The 12086-nt window shown below is 38.4% G+C and overlaps 1 protein-coding gene across 4 annotated transcripts in view; it reads right to left on the bottom strand.

The window, feature by feature from the left end:
* The window catches only part of ABCA13 (ATP binding cassette subfamily A member 13), a 504903-nt gene that overhangs the window by 133150 nt on the left and 359667 nt on the right, over positions 1-12086 (bottom strand). For all 4 annotated transcript variants that reach the window (XM_050785548.1, XM_050785549.1, XM_050785550.1 and 1 more), the window contains 3 exons: positions 11639-11892; positions 7723-7915; positions 3501-3610 (listed from right to left, as the gene is read on the bottom strand). In XM_050785548.1, coding sequence (XP_050641505.1) covers positions 3501-3610; positions 7723-7915; positions 11639-11892 — 557 coding nt within the window. The remainder of the gene's footprint in view (positions 1-3500; positions 3611-7722; positions 7916-11638; positions 11893-12086) is intronic.

The raw sequence follows: 12086 nt of genomic DNA, 5'->3' as shown, positions 1-12086 counted from the left end.
TCATCCAAAGAAACTCCTACAACTAGTAAATAAATTCAGCAAGGTTTCAGGACACAAAATTAATGTTCACAAACAGTAGCTCTGCTGTACACCAAGAGCAACCAAATGGAGAATCAAATCAAGAGCTCAACTCCTTTTATAATAGCTGCAAAAAAAAAAAAAAAGAAAGGAATATACCTAAACACGGAGGTGAAAGACCTCTACAAGGAAAAGTAAAAAACACTGCTGAAAAAAACCATAGATGACACAAACAAAGGGAAACACATCACATGCTCATGGATGGGCAGAATCAATATTGTGAAAATTATCATATTGTCAAAGCAATCTACAATTTCAATGGAATTCCATCAAAATACCACCATCATTCTTCACATAACTAGAAAAAAAATCCTAAAATTCATATGGAACCAAAAAGAAGCCCACATAGCCAAAGCAATTATTAAGCAAAAAGAACAAACCTGGAGGCATCACATTACCTAACTTCAAACTATCCTATCAGGCCATAGACACCAAAACAGAATGGTACTTGTATAAAAATAGGAACATGAATGAAACAGAATCAATAACCCAGAAATAAAGCCAAACACTTACAGCCAACTGATCTTTGACAAAGCAAACAAACAAACAAACAAACAAACAAAAACATAAAGGGGGAAAGGACACCATTCAACAAATGGTGCAGGGATAATTAGCAAGCCACATGTTGAAGAATGAAACTGGATCCTCATCTCTCCCCTTATGCAAAAATCAACTCAAGGTGGATCAAAGACTTAAATCTAAGACCTGGAACCATAATGATTCTAGAATATATGATCAGAAAAACCTTTCTAAACATTGGCTTAGGCAAAGACTTCATGACCAAGAACCAAAAAGCAAATACAACAAAAACAAAGATAAACAGATGGGACTTAATTAAACTAAAAAGCTTCTGCACAGCCGAATAAGCAATCAGCAGAGTTAACAGCCAATCTACAGAGCAGGAGAAAATCTTCACAACCTATACATCTGACAAAAGACTAAGATCCAGAATCTACAAAGAACTCAAACAAATCAGCAGGAAAGAAACAACAAATACCATCAAAAAGTGGGCTAAGGACATGAATAGACAATTCTCAAAAGAAGACAGACAAATGACTAACAAGCATACGAAAAATGCTCAACATCACTAACTATCAGGCAAATGCAAATCAAAACACAATGTGGTACCACTTCACTCCTGCAAGAATGGCCATAATGAAAAAATCAAAATAATAGATGTTGGCATGGATGTGGTAAAAAGGGAACACTTTTACACTATTGGTGGGAATGTAAACTAGTACAACCACTATAGAAAACGGTGTGGAGATTCCTTAAAGTACTAAAAGTAGATCTATTGTTTGATCCAGCAATCCCACTACTAGGTATCTAATGAGAGGAAAAAAATTCATTATATGAAAAAGATATTTGCACACACATGTTTATAGCAGCATAATTTGCAATTGCAAAAATATGAAATCAGCCCAAATGCCCATCAATCAACAAGTGGATAAAGAAAATGTGATATATATGTAAGTATGTGTATATATACATATATATACACCATGAAATACTACTCAGCCACAAAAAGGAACTAAATAATGGCATTCACAGCAACCTGGATGGAACTGGAGACTATTATTCTAAGTGAAGTAACTCAGGAATGAAAAACCAAACATTCTTATATTCTCACTCATAATTGTGAGTTAAGCTATTAACACACAAAGGCATAAGAATGATACAATGCATTTTAAGTATGATACAATTAATTTTGGGGACTTCAGGAGAAAGGCTGGGAGGGGAGTGAGGGATAAAAGATTACACATTGGGTACTATGTACACTGCTTGGGTGATGGGTGCACAAAAATCTCAGAAATCACCACTAAAGAACTTATTCATGTAACCAAGCATCACCTGTTCCCCAAAAACCTATTGAAATAAAAAATAAAATTTAAAAAAGAGACATTACTATAAAGTGTAGAAAAATATTTCATTAATTACTGATAAGCACATTCTCTTCCAATAGAATATAAGGATTAATTAAAATACTTTTACAAAAGAATTCTATTTATTTTAGCAAGTTATTGTAAAAAAAAGTTAAATGTTAGTTCTTTCCAAATAAATTCATAAATGCAACATAAAGTCAATTAAAATTCCAGTGAGAAATTGTAGACACAATGCTTTACAGTTCTTTCTTTACATCCACAGAACAGTGTTTAATCGATTTTTATGTGCCATATTCATTGCTGCAAAACTAGTGTCGAGAACATCTAACCACTCTTAAAAATAAATATCTCTCTGGATCAGAAACTGAACAGAAAGCTGGAGGTCGGGTCTCAACCTGTTGGCTGGTGAGTGCTGGGTTTAAATTCATAAATACAGCTGTGAATTTGACTACCCATCAAGTTACAATGAGTTTGCTGTAGTGGGAAAAAAGAAAAATAGATGCCTGGGGCCTTTTAACAGAGTACTGAAAACAGAATGGGATATGAGGACATCCATATAAGGAGGCACAGCACAGGAGCGGTGTGTGGAGAACAAATCGCCAGAAACTGGCTGGGAAATTAAAGATCTAAGATTTTAGTTTGTGATATTGAGCCCAGTTTGCTGTTAGGGTAAACTTGACAGCACACAAATCAAAGAGCAAATTGAGCACAGAGAGGTTTAGAGCAGGTGATTACTTCTTGCAGTAGAGAGAAAAATAATTAACATTAGTCCTGATCAGAGCAGGGGAGAAGGGAAGACACGCTACCATACAGGTGCAGAAAGGGGCATGAAGGCACCATGCCCTGAATGTTCCCAACCAAGCGCACAGTTTAGAAGGAGATGAAGAATCCCTGTGAAACGGGACTGAGGTAAGAGTGACATACAGGAGTGCATGAGCGCATGTTACCCACAGAGGCTGTAGGGATCATCTGGCCTCAGGCAGCCTCTGAGTGTGCAGGGTGCCCAGGGACCTCACGTATGTTAGAGCAAGGGGAATAAACATCTTGCCTACTCCTCTAGAGGCGGCTTTCTTGGTTTTTAATGTGTTCACTGTCCCACCCTGAAGGAGTCATGATCACCTGAAAGAGGAAGTCTGGGTGGTAAAAAGAGGGAAACCATCTGGCCGCTTAGGCTGATGGGCACATTTGAAGCTTTATCCAGAGGATAATAAAGAAGAACCATCCCTTTGCCATTTCCTGCTCCCCTTAGTTCCATGTGCAGAGAGGAGCTAGGCACTTCCAATCCACTCTGATACGTCCCAGGGAGGTCTGCCTGTGGCTGCTCTGTGATAAGACCTCCTTGACCCTTCACTCCAGCTGGAAGTACTGAGCTCAGTTCATTCATATTTGGAAACTTTTCCCCCCTTCAAAGAAATTGGAAGGTAAATTTGGAGGAAAATGATGTTTTCAAATTTTATTCCACAGGACTGAGGGAATGCTGGGGGTTCTCTGGGCTTGTTATCTCTTTAAGCAGCAAACGTGATGAAATCTGGATCTTACCCCATGGGAGTCCTGATGATAGCATGTCCTGAAGTTGGAGAAACTTCACCATTCAGCATTTTGAAAGTCGTGCTCTTCCCAGCTCCATTCACCCCTAGAAGTCCAAAGCACTAAGAGGAAATAAAGTTAAGTAAAGCACACTCAATCAAACAAGCTAAATAAATAGAACAAGTTAAATAAAATCAAAATTATATTAGAAACAGCACTTGCTTTTAGCCAACTCTGGGTTGACTTTGTTGGTTTGTGTTATTTGTGGAGTTTTAAAATGACAATATCGTATAAAACACTGTATAGATTACAAAGTCCTCTCAAAATCATCATGGCACTTGAGTGGTATAAGAATTTCAGCAGTAATTTACAGACAATAAATTCATGTGTGGAAAACTCAAGAGGATGAGAGTAAATGCCAACTATCCCAAATTATGCAGAGATAATATAATATTCTTTGGAAGTCACATCATTATAATTATTACTCTGATTTCATTTTTGTATATTTTAAAGTTTTGGTTTTTTTTTTTTTTTTTTTTTTTTTTTTTGAGACGGAGTCTTGCTCTGTCGCCCAGGCTGGAGTGCAGTGGCCGGATCTCAGCTCACTGCAAGCTCTGCCTCCTGGGTTCACGCCATTCTCCTGCCTCAGCCTCCCGAGTAGCTGGGACTACAGGCACCCACCACCTCGCCCGGCTAGTTTTTTGTACTTTTTATTAGAGACGGGGTTTCACCGTGTTAGCCAGGATGGTCTCGATCTCCTGACCTCGTGATCCGCCCGTCTCGGCCTCCCAAAGTGCTGGGATTACAGGCTTGAGCCACCACGCCCAGCCTAAAGTATTTTCTTAAAAGATTCCATCTTCTACTGTATATACGTGTGTGTGTGTGTGTGTGTGTGTGTGTGTGTGTAGTGCTCATAGCTTTCTTATGTATCTTCTTTTTCCATTGAAGAGGCTGTAAATTCCTGTAAATTCACTCCTAACTCAGAGTCTAGGCTAATTCTGATATTAATTCTATATTCTGACATTGAGCATCGAGTTAACTCAGTTCTTGATCCAATCTCGCCTTACAGCCAGCGCGAAAAATGGCCTTCTTGCTGTCTTTTCTACACTTTGTCTCTATCATGTGCCTCATCATATACTGTGCCTGAGAGTCCACCTTGGTGACTGTGTCTCTCTGGTTCTGTCAATCTCCTGCCAAGACAGGTGTTTTCTGATGGCTAGGAGCTGCGATCTACGGATACAAACTGGCTTCCTGGCTTCTCAAATCTTGGAAAGTGACTGCTTCTGGATTTTCTGCCACCAAGCATCACCTAACCATCACATAACCCTGTTTTGGACCTCTGGATTTCACAACTCCCCTGAGTTGCTACCTGCTTCAATTACCATGTTTTCCCCACTTGCCCTGCATCTCTCCCACCATCTGCAAGGTGAGTCCGTCTCCCTCCAGGCCTACCCTGTCCATGTCCCAGGGTACACCACCATCAGCTATCCAAATTCTACCAATGCTTTAAGGCTTAGCTATAAACCACCTTTTTAATAAAGTTCTCCCCACGTACCCTGTCCTCCCACCTTTCCTTCCCTGCCTACCCAGCCACCGTCTCTGGACTGACAGCACTGAAGACAATACCACTCACGTACCTTTCAGTTATTTTTAGAAAATACTTTAATATATACAAAAATGAAATTGGGAAGATAATAATTATTATGATGCTGTGCTTCCAAAAAATACTATATTATTATATCATTGTCCCCGCCTTGGGACAATGCTCATGCTCCCATGTAACAGAGTATATGCTTATGATATTTTGTTTCCTAATTGATTATTAATTTCTAACTGGAGAAGGACATATAGTCGATGACAGTTCAAGTAATGACGAACTGCATACACAATGGTCATCTTACAAGATGACAATACCATATTTTAACTATACCTCGTCTATGTTTAGATACACAAATACTTGCCATTATGTTGCAATTGCCTACAGTATTCAGCACATGCTATATAGATTTGTAGCATAGGAGGAATGGGCTACACCATACAGCCTAGGCGTATCATAGGCTATGCCATGTAGGTTTGTGAAAGTATATTATATAATGAAATCACCCAATGACACATTTCTCAGACTATATCCCCATTGTTAAACAACACAGGACTGTATCTCAGTCATTTCTGTATTTTCCACAGACTCTTGCATAGCACTCTCCATCTAGGTCATTAAACTGTAACGCTTATAAGAGCTTAAGAGAATAAAATCCAACTTTAAATGGCATCTTGGATCATTTAAGATACCTGGAGCATCATTCTTATCAATGTTTTACAAGTTTCTCTCTTAGCCCTGTTGGGACTCAGAAAATAATACCCCAAAGTGAAGGCCTCAAAGGCAGCCTCAGAATCAAAAGTTTTTCTCTGACCTTCCCTGCCCTGCTGTCTCCGGCCCCTCTTTCTCCCCTGAGGCGGTCATAGAAACTAGAATCTCTTTTCCTCAAAGCCAGCCATAAAACCTAAAAATATTACCCTAACTTCTCCCCCCTGACATATTTTTCAGTGCAAAAATTAGCCCTAAAGAAGTTATCTGACCTACCTTGTTTGACTGTAGGTCATAAGACAGACCTGCATTCCAGAGAGGGTCCTGCCCCACACCCAGAAGGAAGCAGCAGAAAACCACACACCACCTGTTCTCACTTATAAGTGGGAGCCGAACAGTGAGAACACGTGGGCACAAAGAACAGAGAACAACACACACTGGGGCCTGTCAGGAGGATGGGGGAAGGGAGAGCATCAGGATAAACAGCTAATGCACGTGGAGCTTAATACCTAGGTGATGGGTTGACAGGTGCAGCAAACCACCTTGGCACACGTTTATAACTATGTAACAAAACTGCATGTGCTGCATGTGTATCCCAGAACTTAAAATAAAATTTAAAAAAATAAAAATAAAACATCTAGATAGTATCTCAAAAACAAAACAAAACAAAACAAAACATCTAAACAGAGAGGCCTTGCTGGGCTTCCCCTCTCAGTCTAAGAGCATTAATTGGGTCATACTATTTTTGTCCAGCCATATTTCTACATGGCTGTCCGTATTTGGTTGAACCTAAGCATAAATATAGACAGTTTCCCTGTATCTTTCGATCTTCATTTCAACTCTTATTTTCTCTAAATCTGAGCTGCTCTTGTAGCATGTAAAACTATAATCAAATAAATTCATAGGTTTTTTTTTCCTGTTAATCTGCCTTTTGTCAGTTGATTTCCAGTGAACTTTGGCCCCCCCACACTACTTTGCTTCAAACTACTATGGAAAGGTACTGGCAAAACTCTAAATAATCATGAATTTTAAAGGAAGGGTTAAAAAAATAGTTCAATAAGATGGGTAAGATTGAATAGCCAGTCTTAGAGCAGAAGCTAACAACTACTAAAAAAAAAAAATTCTTTCTTAACATTTTGTCCTCATCTACCAGAAATCATAGTTCAGAGAGTAAGAATACGCCTGCATTACTTCAGATTGGTTTCTTGGCTTCTCTTTACCTCAGAATAGTCATATCTGAGACACCTACTGTCAGATCACAAGTAGAACATAAATACCAATCAGATAACAATATAACCTATTTTGAATTTCTCAGGAGCTGGGAACAATATGAATGCAAGGTGCTTTTTTATTTTTAACAGTTAATTGAAGGCAATCACTTCCAGAACTGATTTCCCTTTACACATTAAGCTCAAATCAGGAACAATTTATATGACTTCTGTCAGTTCTGATTGAACATTATAACTAGAATTAATGTCTTACCTGTGAGAAAAAACTTCCTGAGCTATTGCTATGGTGGGTGAGTGCTCTTTACCTTTTCAGAGTAGCATTTTGCCAGATTGGCTTAATTGGACACTTAGAGTATTGATGTCCCAGTAAGAGATAAAAGTGGTCCTTAATTAGATTAAAAGAAAAATTTCCTCAGCAAAAGTTATCCCATAGCCCAAGTCATAATTAAAACTATGCAATCACATGAAATTTTTAAAATTATAAAATGAAATAAATCCTATCAATCAGCCAAGTTTTTACTATGAAATAGTCAACAGACCTTCTTTTGGTTCTGCTCCTACTGATTTTGTAGGAATTTCCAAAATTTGAAGGCTATTTTTGGCTCTGATTTCAAATATTCTGAGAATAACACAAGCAGATCAGCAATTAGAGTTGCACAGGTTCACAACAGAAGAAGATTAAAAATAGAAGCTTCATTACCTCTCCTTTTGGTATGCCCAAACTAATATCTTGCACAGCAATAATCTTCTGGAAAGAGCGTCGATAGTGTTTACTAAGGTTGTATAACACAAGAATGTCTCCACTGGTCCTTCCTTCAAACACCCTCATTTCCTCTTTTTCAACATCTATATCCTTGGAAGATTCGACTATGCCTTGGAGAGTAGATTGACCCCTGGGAAGATGAAATCAGAGTGAATTCACACCTGGCAAATGATACCGGAATAGTCTAGAAGAGGGAAAAGGGTCAGAGATTTGTAAATAATGGAAGATACTGCCTTTGGACTTCTGCACAATCAACTTTGTCCAGAGCACCCCAGTTCTGCCATCCTGATTATCAGGCAAGAATCCATTTTTATTGTCTAACATAAATGAAATATACATGTTCCTAAAAGATATTGAAATGGATTGACACTAAACTACAGCTAGTTTTGAATTTTATGAATAATAAAGTCATGCCAGACTTTTATACTAAATGTCAAAATAGCTTATCACAAAATTATTATAAGGCATTTACCTAATAAGCACTTTTACTAAAAGAGCCATTTAATAAATTAGACTGCATATAAAAGTACTCAAACATTGTAAGTTTATAGTATATGTTGAATCATATAAAAGGATTATGTAACCAGCACTTGCACAATACTTTGCAAAAAGTATTCAATCAGTATCTATCAGAGTAATGCAAATTTCATTTTCAACTCTTATTTTCTCTAAATCTGAGCTGCTCACTTTTTAATCTTTATAATTTTCAATCTGACACATTTAACTTTCAGATAAATTTCAATTTCCCCTGCAAACTATAATACGCCATTTTAACTATTAAAATATATTTAAAATATTAATCATTTAAAATATATTTGATGATTATATTTTAATGATAACCACTGAGTTAGTATCATAACCAAAATCAGTTACCTGGCTTTGACAATGTAAATTGTCATGTAGTATATCATTATATTATCATTGGGAGAAGCTAGGTGTAAGGTACATTAGCAACGTTCGATAATAATTTTATAACTTCTTCTGATTATTAAATTATTATAAAATAAAAAAGGTATCAAAAATAAAATCCAATATTCATGGCAAGCTTCCAGTATCCCTGGCAACTTTTCTTTATTATTTTTCCACACCTGAAATCACCATTTGACAAATATATAATTTATTCTACACAGAACATAGATGATGAGAAAAATAGCTAGACACTCAGAATTCTATCTTATATGACCTCATTTATATAACGTTCAAAGGCATGAAAAATGAATCAATAAAAATAAAAATAAGGATTACAGTTACCTAGGGTGCAGCTATTGATAGAGAAGTTTACAACAGGCCATCTGAAGTGTTGGTAGTATTCAGCTTATTAGTGAGAGGGGGTTACATGAGTGTGGTCAATTTGTGAAAATTCATTGAATTTTACACTTTTCTGCTTGAATGTTATTTCCCTTCCCCAGATGATGGTGTGTTTATTGACCTTCCCCCTGTCCTGGACTTCCAGAGGTCTTCACACTCCAACAGGAAGCTGTGCCACCTGTATTCCCTCCTGCCTGGCAGAGCAGTACTCACAGCAACCCACATTAGCTTGCTCATCCTCTCCTCAGGAGGATTACCGGGGAAGCTTTATGAACAGCTCCTGGGTCTCATCCCCAGAGCTTTTCATGGCAGAGTTCCAGGAAGGGGCCCAGGTGTGCACATTCATTTACATCTCCTCAAGGCATTCTGGCTGGTGGAGACAATTGACTGAGGTTACTTCTGATCCACCCACTCACAACAATCCAGTGTCCTAATACAGGAATCCAACTATGCCCAGCAATGTGCCACTTAGGTATCCTCTAATTGAAAATGACTAACCAATGATCTCTATATTAAATAGGAAGAATTCAGATAGGACCTAGGTATAGTAGGATTTTCCAGATATGCAGTATATCTCACATCTGAACCGTGTGGCTGTTCCAACCCAGCCAGCACGTAGGGTATAGAGAGCAAAAATGCATCTCCAGGCAGGAGACAGAAAAGGCAGGAACTAGGGTCCAGGTCCTAATGGAAACCTGAATTCTTGGCAAACAACCCAAGGCCAGCAGCAGGACAGTGGGACAGCTGGACAGGAGCCAGCGCAGGTTAGGGAAGGACAGCAAGGAAGTGGGATCTCAGCACTCACGTCCAGCAGTGGGTGCAGGTGACAGGGGCCCTGCTTAGGCTGGGAAGGCAGGATCTATCCATTCCCAGTTGCACAGGGCAGGGTCTTCCTATTTTCTTCCAAGATTCAATTATGAGTCGCATATCAATACTATAAAGCAACATAGATGTGCCCTAATAGAGAAAGAGGGCGTAACAGAAACACTGAGAAGGCATCAGCCCAGCCCCAGAGTCAGGGCAACAAATATCCCTGTGGGGATGGCAGGGGGATCACAAACACCTTCACTGAGCAGAAGGCACCACACTTGACAGGGGGGTGGGGAGCTTGCTAAGAACCTTGGGCTTTACCTTTCAAACAATGATTAGTGGTTTAGTTAGATCTGGGTTTTAAAAGTGAATTGCCTGGGTCATGCAGTCATTATGACAGTTATCCATAAAACGGTAGTAAGCAACTAGTGTCTAAATTCACTTAAATTTCTTTGCTCTGTAACTTTCATGTAGAGAAAAAAACTGACTCTTTACTGTGGATAACAAGGACATTATTCTAAAATACAATTCAACTTATACTTACAACTCCAGAAAGTAAAGGTAATACAGATTTTTTTCTTTAAAGAAAAATCTTTTGATACTATAGGAAAATGGAGTACCCTGAAATCTGCCAAGGGGGATCCTACATTCTAGGTTTTTAAAATAGACTAAACTAGTAAGGGACATCAAAGAACAAATTATGTTTAAAAGACACTCCGTATTTTACTCCAGGTTCATTCAGCTATTGGAAATCTGCAGACTCCCGGGTGACGTGGCCAATTCAAAAGCACATTGGGATTTATATTCAAAATTGTGCCTACTTTCCTTTATTAAAAGGGGTTATGTAACAAAATATGTCAGGAAATGGCTGAAAGGAAAAATAATTCTATGAGGGGATCACCATAAATCATTAATCATGTGTCTTTATAATCCTTAATAGATTTTCTAGTGACATGGTCTTAATTGGTAATTTCTCCAAAAAGGATCCCTCCCTCAAGTAGAGGTCAGAAGGAAATACATAGCTCTTGGAAAGAGCAGGCCAATGAACCCAGACACTTGGGTATGGAGGGGAAGCCATACCATTGTGGACCCTACACAGGAAAACACATTGCTTCCTTATGCAGTTCAAATGTCTTATCTGACAATATTTCAGATATTCTTGCAAGGCCACATTAAATCCTATTTATAGTAGTAGGAATGCATGTGTGTGCATGTGTGTGCATGCATGCGTATAAACCACATTATACATCTACATGTCTACATATGCCCCGTGCTACTGACTTTCGACCTCACCTGACAAAGATGAGAACACAGCAGCATAAGCAACAAGATCCAGCAAAGGACATACAGAAATCTGTACTGAATTTTCCTATCTTCCTGCTCCCAGAGTTCTTGGCATTTAGTCGCAAAAATAATCATTGCGGTATCAACCAAATTTACCTTAGCTGCTTCAACGTAACAGAGAAATTCAGCCATTTCAAAGTGAAAATACACTGAGACAAATAACTGGAAACATTATCTCACAGCTTGGCCCCTGATCTTTTGAAATTTTCTTTCCTGGTGTCAGTAACTCACACCAATCAACATGTAAAAAATAATAAAATCTTAACGCATTAGAACTATGTATAATGCTGATCAGATACAGTTTTTATTTTACAACCTCCAGGATGAATTTTTCTCTTCCTCTCTTTTTGTAGGAGTAAGTGCAGCTGAGAATGAGCCCTTAGGAACCCACCTTGGCCATTGCAGAAGGTCCCAGTGTAGCAGAACTCTCAAGAGGAGAAGTATTGTGCCCTGCGTGGCCAGTTCCACAAAGATCCAGCCCAGAAAGTCCATCTTAAAGGGACTCACATAGGAATCAATGCCGAAGCTGTGGGTCAGGTCATATTTGATCTGATTATAGCAGAGTTCTATCAGTCCTTGACCAAGGCAGAATTGAGGAAAAATAGTAAAGACCCACTTGAGGACATCATAGATATTTTGTAAATTCTGTACAGTGAAAAAAAGAAAAAAATCCAATTAAAAGCTATTCCCTTTTTCATAACATATACCAATAACTTCTTTTTCTCCTTAGTTACTCTGTGTTCCAAGTCTTCCCTATCCCAACTACTCACTGATATTCTCAGACAGCCATCAAAACAAAGCAGATCCTTCTTGAGATATTAGATCTACTGGTATTTACC

This window comes from Macaca thibetana, chromosome 3 (assembly GCF_024542745.1).
Source record: "Macaca thibetana thibetana isolate TM-01 chromosome 3, ASM2454274v1, whole genome shotgun sequence".
Lineage (NCBI taxonomy): Eukaryota > Metazoa > Chordata > Mammalia > Primates > Cercopithecidae > Macaca > Macaca thibetana.
Note: the sequence above shows the minus strand (reverse complement) of the source record. Positions and strands in the feature narration are given on the sequence as shown.